The sequence below is a fragment of the Glycine soja genome, chromosome 12 (assembly GCF_004193775.1).
Source record: "Glycine soja cultivar W05 chromosome 12, ASM419377v2, whole genome shotgun sequence".
Lineage (NCBI taxonomy): Eukaryota > Viridiplantae > Streptophyta > Magnoliopsida > Fabales > Fabaceae > Glycine > Glycine soja.
In genome coordinates this window covers 37,034,147-37,058,714 of record NC_041013.1, presented here as the reverse complement: position 1 = coordinate 37,058,714, position 24,568 = coordinate 37,034,147, and the positions used below count along the sequence as shown (strand labels likewise).

At 35.8% G+C, this 24,568-nt stretch overlaps 2 protein-coding genes across 9 annotated transcripts; one reads left to right on the top strand and one right to left on the bottom strand.

Moving 5' to 3' along the window:
* The first annotated feature begins 3,687 nt into the window (after positions 1–3,687).
* Positions 3,688–10,226, top strand: LOC114379877 (auxin response factor 4-like). 6 transcript variants are annotated; one of them, XM_028338670.1, is made up of 12 exons: positions 3,688–4,579; positions 4,713–4,769; positions 4,919–5,104; positions 5,210–5,294; positions 5,397–5,487; positions 6,058–6,222; positions 7,490–7,624; positions 7,706–7,784; positions 8,361–8,523; positions 8,636–9,360; positions 9,458–9,648; positions 9,807–10,226. In XM_028338670.1, the coding sequence occupies exons 1-12, from the start codon at positions 4,250–4,252 to the stop codon at positions 10,009–10,011; spliced, it is 2,412 nt and encodes an 803-aa protein (XP_028194471.1). In that variant the 5' UTR covers positions 3,688–4,249; the 3' UTR covers positions 10,012–10,226. The 6 variants fall into 6 exon arrangements, with proteins under 6 accessions (XP_028194471.1, XP_028194470.1, XP_028194472.1 ...); XM_028338669.1 differs by having other exon boundaries at positions 8,633–9,360; XM_028338671.1 differs by having other exon boundaries at positions 3,689–4,579; positions 7,490–7,609; positions 8,633–9,360.
* Positions 10,227–11,848: 1,622 nt separating this feature from the next.
* On the bottom strand, positions 11,849–24,253 carry LOC114379483 (E3 SUMO-protein ligase SIZ1-like). Of its 3 annotated transcripts, none has more exons than XM_028338156.1 (18): positions 24,038–24,253; positions 23,716–23,863; positions 23,175–23,255; positions 22,746–22,788; positions 20,098–20,170; positions 19,717–19,879; positions 19,489–19,619; positions 18,831–18,899; positions 18,305–18,392; positions 18,150–18,225; positions 17,853–17,926; positions 17,560–17,667; positions 14,640–14,801; positions 14,440–14,544; positions 14,272–14,352; positions 12,942–14,178; positions 12,589–12,724; positions 11,849–12,487 (listed from the first exon to the last, which is right to left on the bottom strand). In XM_028338156.1, the coding sequence occupies exons 2-17, from the start codon at positions 23,737–23,739 to the stop codon at positions 12,591–12,593; spliced, it is 2,649 nt and encodes an 882-aa protein (XP_028193957.1). In that variant the 5' UTR covers positions 23,740–23,863; positions 24,038–24,253; the 3' UTR covers positions 11,849–12,487; positions 12,589–12,590. The 3 variants fall into 3 exon arrangements, with proteins under 3 accessions (XP_028193957.1, XP_028193955.1, XP_028193954.1); XM_028338154.1 differs by having other exon boundaries at positions 11,849–12,503; positions 23,716–23,826; XM_028338153.1 differs by having other exon boundaries at positions 23,716–23,826; positions 24,038–24,252.
* Positions 24,254–24,568: the final 315 nt, after the last annotated feature.

Sequence of the window (24,568 nt, the reverse complement as noted above, 5' to 3'; positions counted from 1 at the left end):
TCTTAAAAGATATAAGATGGAAGAATGCAACCTAGCTAAGAGTCCAATTGATTTTGGATTAAAGCTAGGTGTTGGTCTTGATGAAAAGCCAGTGGATGCCACATTGTTCAAGCAAATGGTGGGAAGCTTGAGATATTTGTGCCATAGTAGGCCAGATATTGCTTATGGTGTGGGTCTGGTAAGAAGATATATGAATGATCCAAGGACTTCTCATATGGCTACACCAAAGAGAATTTTGAGATATGTAAAGGGCACACTTGATTATGGCTTGTTATTCTCCAAAGCAAGTCATAATCAAGGACTAAGGTTAATTGGTTTTTCTGATGCAGACTGGAGTGGTGATTTAGAGGACAACAAAAGCACCACTAGATATGTCTTCAAATTACTTGGATCAACAATCTGTTGGAGTTCTAAGAAGCAAAAAGATGTTGGACTTTCAACTTGTGAGTCAGAGTACATGGTTGTTGCCTCAGCAGCTTGTCAATCAACCTGGTTGGAGTCACTATTTGTAGAATTGAAGATTCAGCTTTATTCAGTTGTTCAACTTAACATGGACAACAAGTCTGTTATATGTCTTGCCAACAACCCAATTGCACATGGAAGAACAAAGCATATTGGGACAAAGTACCACTATCTTAGGGATCAAGTGAGGAAAGAAAGAATAAGTTTGGCTTATTGTAAGTCAGAAGAACAAGAAGTTGACATTCTAACCAAAGCGCTTCGTGGAGAGAAGTTTTACAAGTTCAGAGAAAAACTTGGCATAGTGAATTGCTTAAACTAGAATTAGGGAGGAATGTTGATGTATCCATATAGTTCTAGTTTAGAAAAATAATAAAAAAAATAGAAAAGAAAGAAAGTAGTTGTAGTGGTGTTACCAACTAAAGTTTTGGCACAAAAGTCAAGTTAGTTAGGTAGCTTTGGTCAGCTTCAACAGTTTTGGTCCGTGACCCCGCATGTTTTGTTATAAAATCTATTTTCTAATGAACTTGATATACAGGAGTTTCACTATTCCTTCTTAAAATATTCTCATCTTCATTCTTAAAATTCTAATACATACATGCTTATGTAATATGGTAGTTGTGTAATTTCAGGGATCGAACACCAAATGACTACTAAATTGAGGATCGTGTTTGAAGGAGTCAGTCCAACGTGAAGTTGACATCTGAAGTCATGGTCAATTTTCCAAACTATGTTGCTCGAGTGTGTAACATCATTCCATATTAGAACCTATAGAGGAAAAGAAAAATAAAAACAAACCAGCCTCTTCTTTACAAAAAAAAAACACTTCCACATTCATGCCTGTATGATTGATGCTTGTAGTGTTATGAAATTCGATTTGGTCATTAACTTATTCGAGATAGTGGATTAGTGGTTCAACCGATGAACCAGTAATTGACCAAGTTTGACCCGTTATATATTAAAATTTTAAAATTATATATGTATCTATTATATATAAGTATATAAGTAACATTATTTTATTAAAAAAATTCATTCATACTCTAAAATCTAAAATAACAATTGATAATAATGAGACATCAAAACAACGTCGTAGTAGTAATTTTATTTTTTTTTGTAAAATCGATCGGATCATATCGATCCAACTAGGATTCAGTGACCTAACCGGTCAGGTTTGACCGGATCATCCTAAATCAAATACACGACTAATCCTATAATAAAACTGGTCCGATTAAGCCAACGAGTCTTGGTTGAAGCGATCCAATCGGCTGGACCGAACCGAGTTTAATAATTGATGCTTAATTTTAGTGGTTTTTATATCTATTTGACGTTTTACCTACAATAATGAAAGCTAATAACTCACTGAGGATTGAATTCAAAACTTACAAATTAGTAAAACCTTTCATTATTATTTTACACTAGTTAAGCAACCGTTAGTCAACCAAATCCTAGTTGACCCTTTAATTGCTTGCTTAAAAATAAAGACATGAACGTGCAGCATTTATCTATCATAATTTAGCATCAGAAAAGTAGCATTTAAAGACCCTGTCCTATTCGATTTATTTCAATCTGAAAGTCTTGCAAATTGTTGTGTCAATTCTATAGCTGTCCAATTGTCAATGCTATAGTTATTCATGAAAAATGAAATTCATTGTTAACTCGACCCCATTGGAATTAGATTTTACTTTTTACCCCCGGAGTACATGCTACACGAACTGATGGGGATGAAGGGTCTATTTTGCATAGGAAAAAAACACATAAAAGAAGGACAAGTAATAAAGTTGCAGGCGCGTGGGATGCAGTTGAAAAGATGATGACTAGAAAAATATGAAAAAAGGAAAGAGTGATGAGACGTGAGATATGTAAAGGAGTGAACTGTTGATTCAGAGAGGGCTCCTCTTTCTAAAGTCTGAGCCACTGATTAGGAATGAATCCTAACAACACGCCCACCATACTTGCTGCCAAATCAAACCCAATCCACAGTATCCTATACACACTCTTCACTCTTCTCCTCTCACTCACTCACTTCAATTAAAAAATATTTATTACTTAAAGATACAAGCAAAGTGAAGAGTGTTTTAGGTTTTTTTTTTTAAGTTGTCATTCAATTACCAAGTCATCATACTTTTACAGTAATTACTAAGATTTAAAAGATACTTCACAACTGTAATTTTGACTATAATTTAAGATTTTTTTACTCGTGATCACAATTGGGTCGCATTGACTGACTTGTTCGTAATTTTCTGTAATGTGAAGGATTGTAACAAAATCCCTACTGTAACTTTTATGGGTGTGCTTGTGTAGCCGATGAACTGGACGCAATGCAAAAGCAACACTAGTTGTTTTGGAATGTGAATTTTTTTCCTTCAACGTGAATATAATGTGTTTCCAAACACAGCCTACAATCTTGATAACTTTCCTACAACCTTGACAACTGCAATTTAAAATCATGAAAACCAACTTAAAAATATAGTAAGAATGATTTTTGATTGTTTGTGTATGCTAATTAAACTTATTTTTAATTGTAGTTACTTAACATCATTCTTTAATATTAGTAAACTTTAAAGAAGTTAGTTATTCTATTTAATGAACCTTGTGGCTCTAAGTGGGAAATGGATTCTTTGCTGTCACTTATGTGACTGCATGAGATTTCAGCCTTCCAAAATAAATTATCTATTTTAAATAATTAATTCAAAAAAGTTTATACCCTTGAATGATAACGATGACCGCAAGATCCTACATTTGTTTTATGACCGCAGGAAATCAAGGTCCCTCTAAATGTCGGATATCAAAAGCCTACAAATCAAATCAGCTGAAAAAAGGTAATATTTTTTTTCTACTTATGGTTGACGAATTAACCTACAAACTTTCACTTGAATTCAACCATGGTATTCATTGTCATAATATTTACGTACCTAATAAAATGTGTGGTGGGTTAAGGTGTCAGGTTGGATTTTATCTAAGGGGAGAAGGGAGAAAATTAATTTAACACAAAATATTTAATCACTTGGATATTCGATTTGAACATGAAATAACAACTAAAAATATCACTTTAGTCTACAAATGAATTGACCCAAAAGAAGAGAGATTACAATTGAATGAATGAAAGGGCTCCTCGGTTCCTTTTTGGTGGTGTTGGTGGAGGGCCTCACCCACAACAACACAAGTGATGGAAATTATTAATAAAGAAAAAAAAAAAGATAAAGTTAAGTGCAAAGCAAAGGAGAAGAGGGTGCGGGAGTGTGGGTTCTGTACTGTCTTGGCTTGTCCCCCCCACCCAACACACACAAACTCTCTCTCTCTCTCTCTCTCTCTCTCTCTCTAACACTCACAACTCCAAAAGCCACTACTACCGCATTGGCTTTTGTTGCCTTTTGTTTCTGTGCCTCCTATGCAATTGTCTATGTCTGCTGTTTCTGCTCCCTCTTTCAAGTACCTTCAAATGGGTGTGGAATCTTACTTTGAATTTCTTGTTATTATTTGATTGACACTCTTCTCTTCTTCTTCCCACCATGTCCTCTGTTCCACTCCTCCCCTGTTTTTTTTTTCTTCTTTTCTCCCTTGTGGTGTCCCTCCAAACATGAACTCCTTTTCGTGATTTGACCTCATTTCCATTCTGTTACAGTTCTCACTTTCTGCCTTTCCTTTTTTAAAACCCACTTGATTGCACTCTTGGCCTCCTTTATCCTCTCTTTTCTCTGCTTTTTTTTTTTTCTTTTATCCTCTTTGGTTTCCCATTTGAGTTCCACTTCAGAAGAAGAACCAACAACAACAACCACACTGGGGTGTGTTCATGGAAATTGATCTGAATGATGCAGTGACGAGTGAGGCTGAAAAGAGTGCGTCTTGCAATGGGGAGTGTGAGAAAGGTGCTGCTTTGTCATCTCCAACATGTTCATCTTCTGGCTCCTCCTCCACACGTGTGTCTTCTTCTTATATTGAGCTTTGGCATGCTTGTGCTGGCCCCCTTACTTCCCTCCCGAAGAAAGGGAATGTGGTGGTGTATTTCCCACAAGGGCACTTAGAACAAGCTGCATCCTTCTCTCCCTTTTCACCAATGGAGATGCCAACCTATGATCTTCAGCCACAGATCTTTTGTAGAGTTGTCAATATTCAGCTACTTGTGAGTGCTCGAATTGAGAGTGAACTTGTATTGTACCTGCTTAATTCGTATAAAGTAGTTGCACGTACCCTTGTATTGGTTCTATTTGTTTATTTGGTTTGGTTTGGTTTAATTGTAATTTCTCTATGAATAGGCCAATAAGGAGAATGATGAGGTTTATACACAGGTTACTTTGCTTCCCCAGGCTGAGGTTGGTTTTCATAATTGTTCTGTTTGGGTGCATCTTTGGTTAATTTTTGGTTGTTCCCTAAAAGGATGAGAATTTCTTATTACTTTGAGGCTTGAGCATTGTATGTAGTAGAAGGGCAGTAGTGGCTTGAAATATTGGGTTGTGTTCAGTTGGCAGGGATGTATATGGAGGGAAAAGAGCTTGAGAAATTGGGAGCAGATGAAGAGGGAAATGAAACAACACCTACAAAGTCAACCCCTCACATGTTTTGCAAAACTCTTACCGCCTCAGATACCAGCACTCATGGGGGGTTCTCTGTCCCTCGCAGAGCTGCTGAAGACTGTTTTCCTCCTTTGGTGTGACACCATGTTCTAGTTTTGAATTTCTAACATGAAATTGTTTAGGAGTTTTGAATTCACTGTCTCCCTAGGGGTGATGAATTGCTTTTGCTTTCACTACAGGATTATAAGAAGCAAAGACCTTCTCAAGAGCTTGTTGCCAAAGACTTGCATGGTGTGGAGTGGAAATTTCGACATATTTACAGAGGTAATTGAAAAAAATAAAATTAATTAAAAAACTGTGAGTGGCTGGCTTCATAATCTTATATTGATATAAATGATATAGAAGTCCCTGTGGTAATTTTGTCAGGTCAGCCAAGGCGGCATCTGCTCACTACTGGCTGGAGTATTTTTGTTAGCCAAAAGAATCTTGTTTCTGGAGATGCAGTTCTCTTTCTTAGGTGTGTATATGTGTGTGTTCAAATAGGATTTTGTTTTAAGAATATAATAAACACTGATAGTGTAAAGAATTATTATACTGTCACAGTGTCACTCAATTACAAACCGTCAGCCATGTGTAGTAAGTTTGTTCGATTTTCAAAATAACTACCTTAAAATTCATACCAAGGAATTATTTCTGATTAATTAACAATGTACAAACTTTTACATTAACAGTGCTTACCTTATCTATTAAACTCTTGCTTTAATTGGTATTGATATGTATGTTCTTTCTATATTGTTTTACCAATCAATGTTATGTTGTTCTTTTATTGGAATGAATAGTGTATATTCTTTGTTGATTATTAATATTAAGGGAAATTCCTGTCATAGTGACTGAAAGTACCAATAAGCATTAGAAATCCGTAAGGGGGGAAGAAAAAAGACTTCTCATAGAAAATATCTTTAAACCTCTGATATTTTTTGTTCAATACTATCTAGAATTTATGTCTTACCAAAATCAGGAAGCTTGGGAAATGAGTGATAATGATATCCTTATAGTGGATCCTTATTACTCATTAATTTCTTTGTAGGGGTGAAAATGGAGAATTGAGATTGGGAATCCGGAGAGCTGCTCGACCAAGAAATGGTCTTCCCGAATCAATTGTTGGTAGCCAGAGTTATTATCCCAATTTCCTTTCTTCTGTGGCTAATGCTATATCAGCGAAAAGCATGTTTCATGTTTTCTACAGTCCAAGGTACTACATTAATGAATCATTTTTTTTTTTTCGTTTTGCAAAGTTTTGAAGTTCAGACTCTAATTATTACCTTTCATTATCATTATGCTGTTGGCAATTATAGATGAAACATCAATTTGATGCATGTGATGATAACTTATTTGCCAGTTAGTAATCAACTGTTAGTTACAATGAAAGTGAAGTCATAGTATGTTCTAGTTCACATGTTAAGGTACGGAGAAAAGAGTGAGCACCCCCATAAAAGCATTTCTTCTTACTTAGAAGCGCAAAAAAGATGGCTCACATGTTTATTTAATGTTTCCTAGTTGTCTGTTATTCTTCCAATATGATACTGTAACTATAACGGACAACACCGGGTAAGGGCTTTCCATCCTTGTCAAGGAAGGGATTTAATGGTCAGAAATAGACAAGTAGGCTTTATCAGCCAATATATCCTTATCATTTGATTTTTGGTGTTGTCCAAAATACTTCCCAAACCATACATGGAGTGGATAGTCTGCTGTAGATAGAACTACATCAGCTTCTGTTAAACAACAGCAGAACCATATCCTGTGGGAACTGACACACACAAACCTGCCTTATTCCTTCATCTTGTCAATTGGTTGAAGAAATAAGCCATGTTGCCTGTATAAATCTTGTCAGTCAGTTATGAGAGAATTGGGGCCTTTCAATATTAGGGAGTCTATTGAGAGGAAAAATCCCTTATTCTTAGCATATGAATGTGGATGCAAGGATAGTGAAGAGTGAAAGAATTTAATTTGAACAGAAATGAGAATCTGGCTCATGGCCTTTCTAGAAACTTAGATGATAAGATCCGTACAGCTTACTTCTTTTGATCTTTTTGGACCGAGATTGAGTTCCATCTTCTTCCCAGTTTTTGAAGAAATAGAATAGATGTGATATTTCCTGTGAAAAGGAACTGGATAACCACCTTCAGCTGATTTAATTTTCCTCTTGCATTTTGTGTTCCTTTTCCCCCCTTCTTTATAGTAGGCTTCCCTGATCATCCTGCTACCTACTTTTCCTTCAACAAAATAACCACATCTTTTTATCCTTATTCTGTCATCAGAGGATTGAAATCTGTCCATTTGACCTGTAACTTGTTAGTTTTTTTGTTGTTTTGTTCTGTTGTGTCAAATAGTAAGGAGCCTATGTTGGATTAATGAACTTTATCTTTTTTTGTTTGATAAAGGATTTCAGCGAACTCATGATTGGTATATGAATCTTGCAATAAATTTGTAACGTGCTTAAATTTGGTATAATACAGAGCAAGTCATGCGGATTTTGCTGTGCCCTACCAAAAATATATCAAAAGCATCAAGAATCCAGTGACCATCGGGACAAGATTCAAAATGAAATTTGAAATGGATGAATCTCCCGAAAGAAGGTCAACTGCAACCCAGTTATAATATTTTAACCATTATCTTCCATGAACTAAAAAAAGAAAAATCTATAGGAATATGACATTCTTCCTGTGTTGCAGGTGCACTAGTGGCATAGTGACTGGAATGAGTGATTTGGATCCCTATAAATGGCCTAAGTCAAAATGGAGGTGCTTGATGGTACATTTGCTATTTTTTTTCTTTACAAACTACGCAGTATGTTTTGACCTTATATTGTACATTTAGCATTTGTTCTGGATTTTATCTTCACCGACTTTGCCATTGAAGTATATGCTTTGTCTACCTTTTATCGATGATGCATTTTCATGTGAGGTTTTTTTATTTATATGTTTCTTTTTATCACTTTCTTCTGTAGCTGCAGTTCATTAAGAAATGTTAGGATAAGGAATTAATAAATCTAATTTTTAGTTACCCTCATCAAACTGAAATTTTGTGAAGCCACTTTATTTGGAACAATTCACTGAGAAATCTAATCCTTTCCCCAAAATTTCTATATATGATACATGCTAGCACAGTATACTGTCTTCATGTACTCTGTTTGGCCTGATTTCACTCTGAATTGTTTTGCATGCAATTATCATATCCAGAGAAGAACTTTCATTTAAGCCTGCAATCCTGCTCATCCTACAAAACTAGTGTTTTTTAAATTTTAACACAGTACTGCATCATTTTTTTTTAACACAGTATATTAATATAGACCAAATGGTGATAACTTGTTACTGTGATATCCAACAGGTCAGATGGGATGAGGATATTGAGATTAATCATCAAGATAGAGTGTCTCCCTGGGAGGTTGATCCTTCTGCATCTCTCCCTCCCCTGAGCATTCAATCCTCCAGAAGGCTGAAGAAACTGAGGCCAGGTCTGCTGGCTGCCGCACCCAATCACCTCACCACTGGTATAAATCCAAAATCCTAATGCCAAGATAGCCAAAGAAAAATAAATCAGTAAACGTAAGAGATCCTAATCATCCTCTATTTATTTTTTGGCTTCTGCGTTTGTGACAGTAGGAAGCAGTGGATTTATGGACTCTGAGGAGTCGGTAAGATCATCCAAGGTCTTGCAAGGTCAAGAAAATACAGGTTTTATGTCACTATATTATGGATGTGACACAGTAACTAAGCAGCCAGAATTTGAGATCAGATCTCCAAGTCACCCTAATCTTGCTTCAACTGGAGTGAGAAAGATTGCTGCTGCTGAGTTTATGAGGGTTCACCCTTCTAGTTATGCAGGCTTCACGGAAACTAACATGTTTCCAAGGGTCTTGCAAGGTCAAGAAATATGTCCGTTTAGATCCCTGGCAGGAAAGGTTGATTTGAACTTCGGTTCTTGGGGCAAACCCAATGTCAGTTACACAAATTACAACCTGCATCAGGCAACCAAACCTAACTTTCACTCTTTTGGACCAGAAGTTGTTCAAACTGCATATTTCCCTTATGGTGATATTCACAAAGCTGGTCAAGGTAGCAGCATGTTGTGCTCTAATCCAACCAATTTCCAACGAGAGGATATCCCATTTAACACTCCTTCCATTCAGTCAGGCATCACAATCCCAAATGAGCAGAAGCTGCAGGACAATATTTCTGGTGCTGCTTCTTTAGGGGCAAACATGAGGATTCCAAATGATGACAATTTCAAGGGGAAGGTAAACGCATGTAAACTATTTGGATTTCCCTTGTCCAGGGAGACTACCGCCCAAAATTTACAGAACTCTTCCAAAAGAAGCTGCACAAAGGTGAGCCATGATGATAGCAACAGAGTTATATTGTGAATGTGCCTTTTTCTCTTCCTTTGACAATTTGCCCACCCATGTAACATAACACTGAATGAAGGTTCACAAGCAAGGTAGCCTAGTTGGAAGAGCCATTGATCTCTCAAGATTGAGCAGCTACAATGACCTGCTGATTGAACTAGAGAGACTATTTAGCATGGAAGGCCTTCTAATAGATCCTAATAAGGGATGGAGAATCCTCTACACTGACAGTGAAAACGACATTATGGTTGTGGGGGATGATCCGTGGCAGTAAGTAGTCATCTTCCTTAGCTTTTTCATGTTTTAGTTATCGTTGGCCATCATCACCTTATTCTACAAAATTAATTGATGGGACCAATAGAACCTCACACCTGTTCCATCCTATGTAACATAACATTTTAGGTGAAATACACTGAAAAAAATTGCAGTTTGCCTTTTGTCTGCAGTGAGTTCTGTGATGTGGTATCCAAGATTCATATACATACACAAGAAGAGGTGGAGAAGATGACAATTGGGATGATGATCAATGATGATAGCCAGAGTTGTTTGGAACAGGCACCAGTGATGGTGGAGGCTTCAAAGTCTTCCTCTGTGGGTCAGCCAGATTCTTCTCCAACAGTGGTTAGAATGTAGTTTCAGAGTTGTCTTATGTATTGTGTTGTTTAGCCCTGTTTCTATACTATATGATCAAATACTATTTTGCACATCTGTTGATACCACAATCCATCATATATTGCCTGGCACTATGTAATGTAATAAACGATTTGCTGGAGTAATAATGGTGGCATCCAATCCAAGATTCCCCTATCATGGTCATGCTCTAATGAAATCAAACAACTTAGGACCAACCTTGTGTGATAGCAACATATGGTTTTAAAGAACACAATCGCTTCATATAATAATTGAGTTGTACGGTCAAACACCAATATTTCACCCACCAAAAGAAAAATAATATATCACGTCTGTGCTACTGCTTTCTAAACCGAAGCATAGTGGATTTGTAGCTTGCCCTTAAATAAATAAATGTGGATAATTTTAAAAACCCAAGGCGTCCAATTTCAGGAAAACCCAAATGGGACCAGTTAACCATAGAGTAAAGTGTTTGCATCCAGTTGGAAACTGAAGTTTCCTCACCACATAGTAAGTATTTACAAGTGACCGATATCATATCTAATGTGCTTCCTCATGCAACCATCCTTTTAAAACCGAGAGAACATACAAATTTGCAAAAAAAAAAAATGAACATTTATTTAGAATAAAAATAATCATACTTTGCTCTTTAAAGTTTAAACCACTTACTTGAGTACAAAAAAAATCCATTTCATATCAAAAACAATTTTCAAAGTTTTAAACGATTAAATAAAAGCATAATGATTTTACAACGTACACCATGCAATAAAATTTATTTCAAGTGGCCTATATGTGAACGTGTGAAGCTTCTTTTCAATATAAAGTAAGGATCTGACTAGGGTGGGACCTTGACATGTCTCCCACAATTGAAGACTAGTTTAAAATCTTATATTTATATAAATTCAAATCAGTGGTTGAGTTTTTTTTTCAATTTTTTTTATTCTCTCTTTTTCTGATATCCCCGTACTTTCCTTATTGAAGCAACAACCCCTCAACTACATACTCCACATACCGTCGTAACCGCCACGGACCAACATGAACTATTGCTAAAGTCAATTTCTGGAAATGACGTTCATTTTTTTCTTTCTTCCTTTCCTCTCCCTCTTGCACCCCTTAGAACTCCATGAATTCAAACCTCACACCACCACTAACATCAATGTATCGCTAAGAATCAAACACCACCACCTCCCAGCAAACAAACAAAACACTAGAGAAGAAAAAATCAAAGCAACAAACAACGCACAATTTTGCTTTGATTCACGCACAATTCTTAATGCTTCGTTTTGGGAGTGAACATAACGGCAACACCAATGAGAAACTCTACGTGAACGAGAGCGTGTGACAACACCATACCAGCACAAGCGTGACAAAAACGTCTTTTGATCTATGTGGATAGAGGCAGTGGGGTGGAGAGGGGAAAAGTCATGCCGAAAGTGGAGAGGAAGAGAGTCATGGGGGTTTGGAAGGAGGTTGGCAGTTCTAACAGAGAAGGTGAAGCATTAGGATTTCAAGGATAAATTGGAAAATCGATAGGAAAAAATCAAGGTAGCATTATAAACTTTGTTGAAAGAAAACTAACCATAGCCGAATTGGTTTTAAGTAACTTGGCATTTTAATTTTCAACCTTACAAGGTATAATTAAGAATAAACAACGTTACCGTCCTCTTTAGAAGTAAGGTATAATTAGACTAAATAACTTGGCATTTTAATTTTCAACTTTAGAAGCTATAATTATCACGGCACAGTTGAAATGGCGAAAGAAATGAATATAGAAAAAGGTATAATCAAGACTAAATAACGTTACCACCCTCTTTAGACATCTAAAATTTTGAAAAATTAAGTAAACTTGAACATCAATTAAAATAAATCCGGGACTTTACAACATAAAATTCCTGCTTCTTCCCCAGCTCCAAAACAGGCAAATAATCTACCCATACAGTTGCAATTTACTTTTAACATTTGTCTAACAGCATCTATCCAGGGGCACAAATTTTTTTCGGTATATTGAAGGTCATATTTCAACTATTTTACTCCAGCTGTGCATACTAAATACACAGGAAGACGGTAAAAATATTTATACTCACCAGGATTACAATCCAGGAGGCAACCTTAATGCCTAAATATATTACAAATATTGGCAACCATATGTTACAAAATTGGGCGTCTACCTGGGTATGAATAAGATTAAACTATTTTAGCTTTTACTATTAAATCTGATGGCTTAACATTTACAGGTTAGTTACTCTCGGCAGAAACAAAATTTCAGATATAATATTTCTTTACAGCACTATAACCAGTATCATCAGTTCCTCGCTGAAAATGGGAATAATAGCATGCCCCTGACCTGACCTGACCTTTCAGTATGTCATATGACTTGAATATCAAGCATAAAGAATTGGGAATCTTTGCTGCCAACACCCTCACCATCAATGGGGAAACAATACCAAGAGGTGCCTCAGACCACATCATCTTCCATTTCCTGAGAACCAAAAATGCTGCTCAACTTTCTTCAGTTTCTAAAATGTGGCGTTAAGAAGGGCATCTAGAGTTAATACTTAATAGAGACACAAGGTCTAATACCTCTACTCGGAATCTGAAGGAAGATTTGGGCGGGGCCTTACTGAACGTTTTTGGCGGGGAAATGAGAAAGGGATATCTGATCTTTGCCTACTTGCCTTTTCAGATCTAACATCATTCATACCAGGAAGCAAAGGAGCTGCATATGTAGGAATGATGAGTCAATAAAGCGAGGAGAAAAAATGCAACATTGCATATAAGAATCACAGGGTTAGAACTTGAACATAGTCAAAACAACCTAGCATATTGTACAAAATGATTTCCCCAGCTAAAAATGTTTTGCTCGAGTGGACAATTAACTTCCTCAGGAAAAAAAAGGAGTTATGAAAGCTTTAGGTTGAGAAAAAGTAACAAACCGGCATCTGTCAAAGAATCTCCAGCATTTTCTCTGGGTGTAATTTGCTGTCTGGAATTCAATCCATTTGCAGTGGAAATGTCACCATTACTGCCACTGGTACTGCCTCCAAGACGAAGAGAGATCCAATCCTCAATGAAGACACCTTTTGACATGTCTGCATGATCTCTCAGTTCATGCTGCATAGATGATTCTGCTGGTTTTGGAGGGAGAAAAATCTGAAGGGATGGATCTTCTCTTGGAAATGCCAGTGGATTGTCAACCAAGCCACCATTTAAATCATCATCAGGTCGACCTGCTGAGGAATCTGGTACCAGAGTGCTAGATCCCAAAGCAGTATCAGGAGCCAACATATAACCATTCAATGATGAGGAACAATTAATATTGCCATGATGCAAATCAATCAATGCATCTGAAACATCCTCCACTTCAGAACTGAATAATTGGAATCCTGAGACTGCCGGAGTTCCAGATTGCAATGGCCAGAGGGGGGGCATCCCAAAATCATCTTCACTGGGATTATTAAAAACTCCCAAGGTCGGATTTCCACCAGGATTGTGATCTTCTGTATATGGATCAATAATTCCAGGCTGTAGCACGGAGTAAACATCAACTGCATCACTAGTTTGATTATTTCTGTACCCAGATATAGGAGTATGAGAAATCAATACATCACTGTCTTCTTCTGAATCACTAAGAATAATAATTTTTGCATCACCCATCGTAGCAGATGCGTTATTAACAGTATATCCATAAGCTGAATCTATATTATTGTTAAACACAGAATTCATTTCAATCCCATTGGTAGTAGAATAACCAATATGCTCACCACCACCCTGATTTATGCTAGGATCATCTTCATCCCGGCCACTTCCAGTGTCACTGCTGCTCATTGGAATAATAACATGTTCATGATTTTCAAAATCCTCATTCAATCTATTATTACCAGAAGAGGTGTTTGTGTTCTCAGGTTTGCTGACTTCCCAAACACCATTACTATTCTTCCTGATGCCAAGTTTTAAGCCAGCAATAGGACTATCTGAAAGACCTTCCTGTTTGAGCTTTAAATTTTCCATGCTCTTGACTTCATCAGTCGAAACAATGAGGGATCCATCAGGATGGTGCCATTGAGCAAGAGTCCCCAACTCCTGGCGTTCACTTTCATTCTTAGCCTTGACACGCCAACAACCATCAGGCTTCACCTCAACCTCTGCAATCTCTTCACCACAATTTTTCATCTGTGCCAGCATATAAGAAATAACTACTGATTTCAACAAACCAGAGTATGAGATTGAAGAGAGAAATAAAGATCAAAGGGGAAAACACACTACCAGAGTAGTGATGCGATTGAAGTAAGGGTCAATAATCATATTCTCCAAAGCATAATTTTTAACGCATATGGGGCACTGCCACTGCAGAAAGAATTAATGCTTCAACATTTTTTTTTTAAAATAAACAAGGTATACGACAAATCATGCTCAAACTTTTTAGAATCATACCTTCCTTGACCGTTCATTCATTTCCACAAAAACTTCAAGATCAAAACAACCAATGTGAACACAAGGTTTGAATCTTCCTGCAATCTTCATTCTTGAACCACTCATCTATAAATTTCACAAGCGTATAAAATTTATGACCTCAGGAACTGATTTATAAAACTCCATGAGTACTAAAATAATCCAATACATGAAAGCCTTACTGGGCAACGGAGATTGATGCTAAAAGTATCTGAAACAACTTCCAAATCACTATCACTATCAGCATTATCATTTGCATTTCCACCCCCAACACAACAACAGACACGTGCAAGAGCATCTTCAAAACGCTCACCATCAGACTCCTCTGGAATCATGCTTAGGACCTAGGTAACAGCAAATCATTAATTTTACAGCATTATTGGACAATAAACATCTGTAATAACATAAAATGAAGATATAGACTTTACAAAATCAACATGCATGTCAAAGACAATTCAACAAAACAGAGATATAAATGTCACAACCTTCATAAATTAAATTTATATTTTAAAGAGACAAGATATGGACTTTAAAATATCAACATGCATCTCTGGTTGTTTCAATAGTGTTGCCGACTCCAACTGTATTAGAAAGCCATAATGGAAATGGAGAAAAGAAAAGAGTGATTTCATTGGTTGACTGGGAAAAAAAAACAAGGAGAAAATGAGATATCTTCCAGGGTTTCCCCTTACAATTATGCTATGACACTGCTCAGTTAACCAAGTGCTGAAAACCTCAATGACATTCCCTTCTACTCCTAATTAAGCCAAAGCTGTCCTTCCAACTTCTCTAACTAATTGTTGATGCTCTACTTTAAGTAACTGTTAACGTTTGGAAATCTCTAATGCAGAGATTTGGTAGCCTTGCTGGTTGCTGCATTTAAGGACCTGTTTCACTTTGGTTGAGGAAAATGTGTTTTGTTTCCATTTTCTATTTCCAGTGATAATTACAAAAAAATGTCATTTTATTTTTGCCATTTCCTGAACAAATCATTGTAAACATGACGCATATTGAAAAAACTGACTTTTTTGTAATTTTTTGTGAAAACAGTCAAAACCCAAAATGGAAACAAAACACATCTTAAACCAAACAGAAACTAATGCCCTTTCCTCTGTTTTCTCCCTTGTATTTCTACCTGTTCTAGATGATACCTTATCCTCACTCCTTGTGCTTTCCTTTGCTTCTATCCACTACAATTTCTTTTTCCATAAAAGAATTATTTTTAATTAGACATTGATGTCTCATTCCCATTAGAATCCATGCACAAAACTTCACATTTAAATGGTTGAGAAGGGCAAACAAAATTTAGATCACTAACTTAAACATATATGAATGATGGATAAAATATTAACAATATAACATTTCTGCTTTGTTTGGAAACACCAAAACTAAATCAAAAACAAATTTGGTATGACTAAAAGGAAGCATGATAAAAACACACATGCCAAATAAAATAGAGAAACGGAGATCAAGATGTTCAAATCTCCATAAGAAGTTAATCCAAAACAAGTGTTAGCAATATTTCTTCACCTTATATGCTAAGCAGAAAACTAGAATTCACATATAAAAAGCAAATCAACAAGATTCATATTTACGTTGGTTAGCAGTTCAGTAGACCCAACCATGCCTTTGTTACATACATGATTATCAAACTCTCAAGTTAACTTGCTAACTCTTACGAGTTTACAAGTCCACTTATCCTTTGTGAGTTAACTAGTGTGTAAACTCTCATTTTAGTAAACTCTGGATAGACTCTATAAACTCTAAGTAAACTCGATAGACTCTCGAGTTTACCACCGAGTCAACGAGTTAACAAGTTAAAAATATTAGACCAAAATGCAAGTCATTTTAGGTTATTTTCTATCTATTTAGTGTTTTACATATCTTCATTTAGTGGGTTGTTCCCGAATCAAAAAATTCTCACATTTAATGACATTAAACCTTTGTTCTCTAATAACATCAAACTCCAATGGGAATGATCTACCACTACTATAACACCTGCAAATTATTATCTTATTATCTGGTAGTGATGCATTATTAGACTTGGTTATTTAAGTATTGTGAAATTTATTATCTACTATTTTGTTGTATTATATTGTTGAAATGTTTAATTAGTATGTTATTTATATGTATTTTGTTATTATTTTTATATGAAGTAGACTCTTATGAGTTTACGAGTTGAGTTTATGAAACTCTCACGAGTCCACATAAACTCTCAAGTTGATAACCATGGTTACATATGTGAAAGGATAATATACATTACAAAAAAATCAAGGCAACAAGCTGATAACTCTAAAGCATGGAACTAAGAAAGCATAAGAAGTCAATGATAAATACAATTCTTATGTCAGCAACAATAACAAGACAGATGCTTTTCACAATTAAAATGAATGCAAAATGCCAAGATCAGCAAGAGCTACAATATCAAGCCATAAGCACTATATAAACAACCCTGTTGCCTCAATACTTTTTTTTTTTTTGGAAGGCTGAAAATATATATATTATTAATAAGAGAACGAGTACCAGTGGTACCAGAAAAAGAGAATACAAAGCACCAAGGTGCTACCCTCCAAAAAACAGCAAAACAGTCAAAGAACAACCAGATCCAGCCCCACTAAGCAACGAAACTGGATATATTAGAGGACCAATGATTGAAACTAGTACTAAAATCTTTATCCTTAGCCTTTAACCAAGACCAAGCTAGAAAGATAGCATGGTCCATGACTTTACAAGGATCAAAAGGTTTTCCTTGGAAAACCAGCTGATTCCTATGCTTCCATATAGAACTGGTTAAGGCAATCCACCACCCACACCTTGTACTATAGTTCACATTTGTCCCAAATCCATCACAGAATTGATAGAAGTGTTGAATGCCTCAATCAATAATGTCTTAGTTAAAATTGACAAACAATGAGAATCACATCAGCATTCCAAGTTTTGCCAAATTTCAGTTTTTTTTTTCAGAAATCAACCAAAAGAGATCAGCTTCAGAAACTTTGAACTGACATCAACTTAACTATTCCAATAAGCCTGGATTGAAGGAACCAAAAGTCATCCAGAATACTATGCTTAGAAATTAAGCAAGTTTAGAATGTAATCTACCTCTGGCATGCTGAGTCTTTTAACAATACGGACCCCTAAACAGAATATGCGAGCATCACACCCTGTTAAGGAAATCTTGTTAATTCCGTCCTTTGTATATGGCGTGATCTGACAAAGGAGAAATAAAATAAGAAATAATAAAACCAATATGAATGAAATTTAATTAACACAGCTGAAAAGATCGGACTAAAACTAGCACTCAAGCATAAATATCTATATTAGAAAAAAACCAAAGAAAATACGATAACAGAAATTTCTGAATTGCTATAATCAATAGAAGACAATAAACTCACAACTGGACCAGTATCACGACCATTAGCCCCAAGCAACTGTGAACCAGGTCTGTTAATTGCACGAACAGGAAGACCTTCATGAATATAGTCAAATCAATGAGGAAAATTCAATTCAACCACAAAATTCATGAATTCTGTGAAGAAATGTTTGATGCTTTACTTACAAAATAGATACTTCTAATTACACATAATAATATGATATGCGGACGTGCAAACTAAAATAAGACCCATAACATGAAACAAAATTCTCAAAAGGAAACTAAAAAAAAAGTGAGGAGATCACAACTTGTAACATACCATTGACCTTTAGATCTGCAAATTGTGGCCATTGCATCCTGAATGAAACCTTGTCATTCAAAAGCATACACCAAACCTAATATGAAACAATTGGCATACATTAATACCTGGATAGAAAGTTATGCATCAAACTACTAGCACTAAACCAAACCAACCTGAACATCATATTCTGATTTTGATACCAGCTCCTTGTTTGCTCTTGTGAGTTGAAACGTTCTTTCCACACTCTGTACCGGATTGGTTCTGAACAATTCAAACAGAAATATGGTTAAATCATTCAAGCAGAAAGTTACATCAAAAGTTGGGTTAAAGCAACAGTAAACGATAAAAATATGTGATGGATTTGAGAATGATTTAAGAAAACATGAGACAAGAAAAGATAACACTCGAATAAAGAAGGGAGAAATTTAGTTCCAAAAGATTAATATCTTGAGAGAGTTTTCACCTCAAAAAAAAATTTAACACCCAAACAATTTTACTTCACGCAATGTAAATAAGACATAGCACAATACTGGTATCCCTTTCAAATAGCACAATGTAGAGCATATATAGAAAGAAACCAAAAAACTATGCACAATGCATATGAACTTTTATTAAAAGAAAGGAAATCGATATCATGAACCCAGTTACACAATGTCAAACTATGTCTAAACTTCAACAAAACCGCAAATGTACTCTTACCCATCGGTGGGAATATTGGTTGTGGTCAACTTCACTGGAAACAATAGGTGTGTTGCTGAAACATAAAACCTGTAACATAAAGAAGAGCAAAATATACAAATTTGAGTGATAGGTTTAAGAAAACGTAAATAATAAATGAATGAGAAGTTTCTTTCAATTACAAGAGAATATAACAGATAAAAAGAGGAAGAAATCGTCCAAGACAACAAACATAGCATTCATCAGAGAATCATAATCATGCCCTCGAAATGAAAATGTTCTACAAAAATAAAAAGCCTCATGATGATAATTAGAATCTCTATTCGTAACTAGAAGACATAAAAATGTTATCAGAGAAAAATAAAATACATAAATTGACTGCCTCTACAACTATCAACATGCCACGACAAGAAAACATCAACAATGAGGTTACCACAATGCAACATGTTATCATTTCATAAGTTCAGTTAATTCCACCAATACAGAATATCATAGATAACAAATTGGGGGAAAAACAAATAATTTTGACCAACACAACTACACAAGCCCTTGAGAACACAAACAAAAAAAATGGGACTTGAAGTAAGGATAAAAAATATTCAGCACTGAATGTGGAAGAAAAAAGTTCTGAACAATTATTCCACCCCATCTACTAAAATATGAAGGGAACACAACATACGGGTCTGCCCGATCGAGTCGACATATTTCACAGTAGAATTTATCAGGAACGGGTGGGATTCCATCCATAGGTTTCTCTGGAATAATAACACAGTTGATGTGCTGCGACACATGGCATTTTGTATCTTCACACTGCAATTAGACAAGAAAAACAAAATGTCTTTATTAACAAACATAAGTTGTCACAAAATATCATGAGGATAGAAGGTATATAAATTTAATATTACACCTTGACCAATGGCTCTGTATCTAATACATTTCCACAGAGACAGCGAATCTTCGTATCTGATTGAAAGGAATTGTCAATTTCACCTTTAATTTTCCCATTACTGCTATCTGAGGCACCCTGTCCCTTTGATGATAGATCAATGGCCCCAGATACCTGCAACTTTCTGGGCAAAAAGAAAACAGAAGAAGTCATGAAAGAAAAAAAAATAAACCAAGGAGATTATAGCATATACCAGTATAATCAACTTAAAGCAAACACAAACACAAATCAAATCATGCGTGAACTACGAACTGATTTACAAATTTTCATCCTTTACATTCATCCGAAGCTTACCAAAGCTAGATAAAGAAAATATCACCAAGTGTTGTCTGTGACACTTACCTATACGTCTCATCCACTAATTTGGCCACTTGTTGTTTTCCAACAGCATTCTTCTTGGTCCACAATTTGGAAACTGGGAAAAAGTCACAAGCTGTGAGCTTAGTTTAAAGGAAAAAAGGCGGAGGAACTTTAGAAAGGCAACTTCACACATTAAAATCACAAAAATAAATTATATGCATAATTAATAAAAAAAATCCAAAATTCATATTTAATGAACTATGCCTTAATAGAAGTTGCCACCACTCCAAAGTTCAAACCAGTGCTTTAAAACTTGGTTTAGACCAGCCAGTTCAAGCCTCGAATCAGATCCAAAAAATGTAATTAAACCAGAAAAAACTTATTTGACTTGGCTGGTTTGCAGCACGCCCAGAGGACTGGTAAGTTTTCTAAACCAACCACCCCTTACACTCAGTAAGGGGGTGAGCCATCACCCAACCCTTGCCAGTGGCTAGCTTGTTGCCTTGTGTGCATCAATGTGCAAGGCAGAGACAATGTAAAGCAAGACAAAAGATAGAGACAAATAGAGAAATTAGAAATGAGAAATTGATACAAATTAAAAATGAAACTGAACAGTTTCATTAAACAGCTAAAATAGGAGAATTAGTCCTCCTCCAAGGTTTCACCCTTACAAGAGTTCCCCCTTTTCTTACCAAAATATCTCTCTGAATGCCTTCTCTCCTTATTCCCCCTAATTATCCCATTGGTACCCCTAACTAACTTCTTTTAACGTCCCTAACTAACTTTTTCTTCCCTTCTATCCTAATAATGTCACTCCAATAAAAGTCAACCATCCTCGAGTTGAAATTCTGGAAACTAGGAACAGATTATATATAGACCATCCTTAAGTAACCCCCTTCAGTGGCTAGATAACCACTTGGTATGTGAGCCTAATCAATGTGGTCCACTGATGAGCAATTGAATAAAATCCCAGCACATTGCTGGTTGAGATAGTGGAGGATCAGCTTCTGAATTGAGCTTGACAACAACCCATCTTTCTTCGTGAATCCTGTAATTAAAACCAATTTGGGTCTGGCCTATTAGGTAAAAAATTATGGCCAGTTTGCAGAACTCCAGTTCTGCCCCTTCCTATTTCTACCTCTTGCTGACTGTGTCCATCCCCCTAAAACAGACCTAAATGGCATTGTTTCAGGGCTAAAATAGTTTTTTTGCAACCCACACCAATAGTGCCCACTCCAGCGACAATTTTCAATTTAGTAGATATCGCAGCCATGACAACTGCTACTTCAAACTGCCCTGCTATTCAACTTCTGTGGCATTCTCCAGCCACTCCCCAAAGCAATTCCACAATAGAGCCACTATTTGGCACTGTTGACAACTATGGTTGACCAGTGTAACCCTGTGAGCTAGAAGTTCAACTGAGTTGATGACTGATCGGAATTTTAAAAATGTGCTCTAAACACGCATTGTATGACAAGCCATAAAAGGAAATTTTCCGTACAAACACTAACCCGAGTGAAAAGAAACAGCCCAACCACATCAGATTAATAAGGAAAGTTTATTATAAAGTGAAATAAAAAATCACTGCATTTTCCAAGGATTTCCATCTAACTTGAGTTGAAGAAAAGTAATACATTAAAACATATACAACAATTAACAGCTGCAATGATATATTGACAGACAAATACAACATTTGAGGCATCTGTATGTTCAAGAGTTTGGTTAATAACAGTATTATTCAAATATATTAAGCTTTGTCACAACCCAAACAGAAACATAACAAAATACGGTGGAATTACAACTAAAGGTTGAGTCTCTGTGTCTGTTTGCATGGTTGTTAGTATCAGATTCACATTACGATGCAATTCCAGACGCTATCGATACGAATCGAATGGTGTCTCGTTTTCGTTCCTGATACGCAACTTGAATTTCTGTATCGGACATGAAACATGGTTGAATCGCGATTTGCAGATGAATTGCACGATTCTTCACACGTGATTGGCCAAGCTGGTCTCGCTCCAAAATGGATCAGGTCATGCGCCGCCCAATTCGGGAAAACCCTAAAAACAAAAACAAAAAAGACAAAGGGAGCGGGAATGAGCCGATTGTTTCCCTCCCAATTGAACCCTCAATGACCCATACCCTAAGTTCCATCCTTCTCAGCAGCTCACTCTTCATTCACGTTCTTCTTTCCTCTATTCCCCCCAAACATTTCTCTTTGTTCCTTGGTCTTCTAAACACATGATGGCGATGGAGAGGTGGTTCCCATTCTTTATTTTATTGAGCTGCTGGTTGCCTGGTCTCCCTTTTTTCTACACGTTTTCGGCTGTTGGTTGCCCTGTTTGGCTGCTCATGTGGCTGCACATTTGGCGAGCTGCAGGTTTTCTTTTTCTATTGTTTAATTGCCCTTTATTAGTTATTTGACATCAAATATGTATGTATGTTTTCATTTCTCATATATTTCTTTATGTTAAAATGCTCCTAGAGTGTTAATATATGTCTTAAATATATACATACATACATACATACATACATACATATATATTCTCTGTTTTTTTAATGATCGTGAATCTTACAATTCACAATATGATTCGATTCACGATTCGGAAAATAGACATTTCGATACATGGTTTGTATCCCAATTCAACCACCTTGTGTGTATGTCATGGAGAAAGAAAGTACAATCTTACCTTGGTCCTCTGAGAGAATAGCTAAAATCCTATCAACAAGATCCTACAGAAAATGAAGCATTCATTATTCATATTATTATATTGTCCTAAAACTCAAAAAAGATAGAATGGAGTTAAGCATTAAAAAATAATTATTATTGCACAAGTTACAACAATCATGAAAGTTGAAAGTATATGCCACTCATAATATCCATCTTTTCCAAGCATTTCAGTCTCATATTCTTGATTACTAGGAGACATATAGGTCTAAGCCATGCAACCTAAATACAGCAATTCAAATTGCATGTAATCTAGTGGGAATCATATAAAAAATAACAAGTAATCAGCCAACGAACACCATTCAATGATGCCAATTACAGTTGCATTAAGGTTCCAAAGAAAAATCATAAAATTGAAGATAAATAGTCAGCAATTGTTTTCTCTCCTCACCTGCTTCTTTCCCTGTTTTGAAAGTCCCAAATGAGTGAGCACATCTTTGAGCTCTTTTAAACGGAAATATTGCAATTTTTCCTATAAGAAAAGTCACTAGATAAGTAAAGTAGAACAGCATAGCCCATGGTTAATATTACACAGCATAAACTCAGACAAAAAATGAGTAAAACCTCTCCCGGCACCACTGGACCCCTGGTTAACAATGATCATGATAAATAAACCAAACTAAACAAAAACTGTCAAGTCCAGTCAATGAATAAAGCACAAACTAAGCTTGCCAGAGAAATTTATAATACCTATGCATGTAAATCAAATTTAGAAATTTTACAGTAATAAATTTCCTTGCCCCCTCCTAGTCACCATTCTAAACTTTATACTGCCAATTACAACGAAAATCAAAACTGTATTCTGCATTAACAATTTAACGACAAACCAAACTAACACAAATTACAAAAAAAAAAAAAGGAAAATGTAAACAAGCAATCCAATGAGTAAGGCACCACTAAACCAAAAAAAAATTTAAAAAACATGAATATACCTTGCAACTGGCTACCCAATCCATTTTGCACAGAATCTTCAGCAAAAACGAAGAGAAATCCGCAAGCAAGGCCCCGGAAGCTAGCGCATGCCACCTCCAGCAGCGATCAATCTACTCAAATTAAGTAAAACAAGCAAAACAAAAGCAACTGGTACAATTTAGATGATGAATTGAAAAAATTAGGAGTAAAACTCATAACTATGGGCGAGGAGGGAAAATTAAGCACAAATTAAAATGCTAATCATGGAAACAAATCGAAATCGTGGCACAAAACAAGCAAAAAAAGGAAAAGTCAGTGACGATTAGGGTTTTGGGAGCTTACTTGCGTGTTGGTGTGCGTTTCTGTTTGAGCAAAAACGAAACCTACACTTTAAGCTTCGGACCTGTCGCCGATATTCAATCCGATTTTCTTAACGGGAACACGTCCGGGCTAGGTTTCAGTACGCTCGCGTCTAAGTTCAATGGACACAAATCGTTTCCTTGTTTCTGCAAGTTCCTCTTCTTTGCCACAATTTATTAAGGGTTTCACCATGGTGACATTGAACTCCTTTAATTACCCACATTTAAAAAAAATTAAGAGTAATTGTACCCAAAATGGTAATTTCAATTTTTTTTTTATATTTTATTTATTGGGTGTCTCCATACTTTGTATTTGTTACCTAGATTGTGAATTACTATTATTAAAAAATAAAAATGTTTTTCAATATTTTTTATGAAATTTTAGAAATGTAATTATAAAAATTACAATAAATTTTCACATTAATATGGGAACAAGTATTTTTGGGTTGAGTTTCTCAAATTAGCTTATAAGATAATAGAATGTCTTTTCAAACACGTTTTAATGCCAATACCT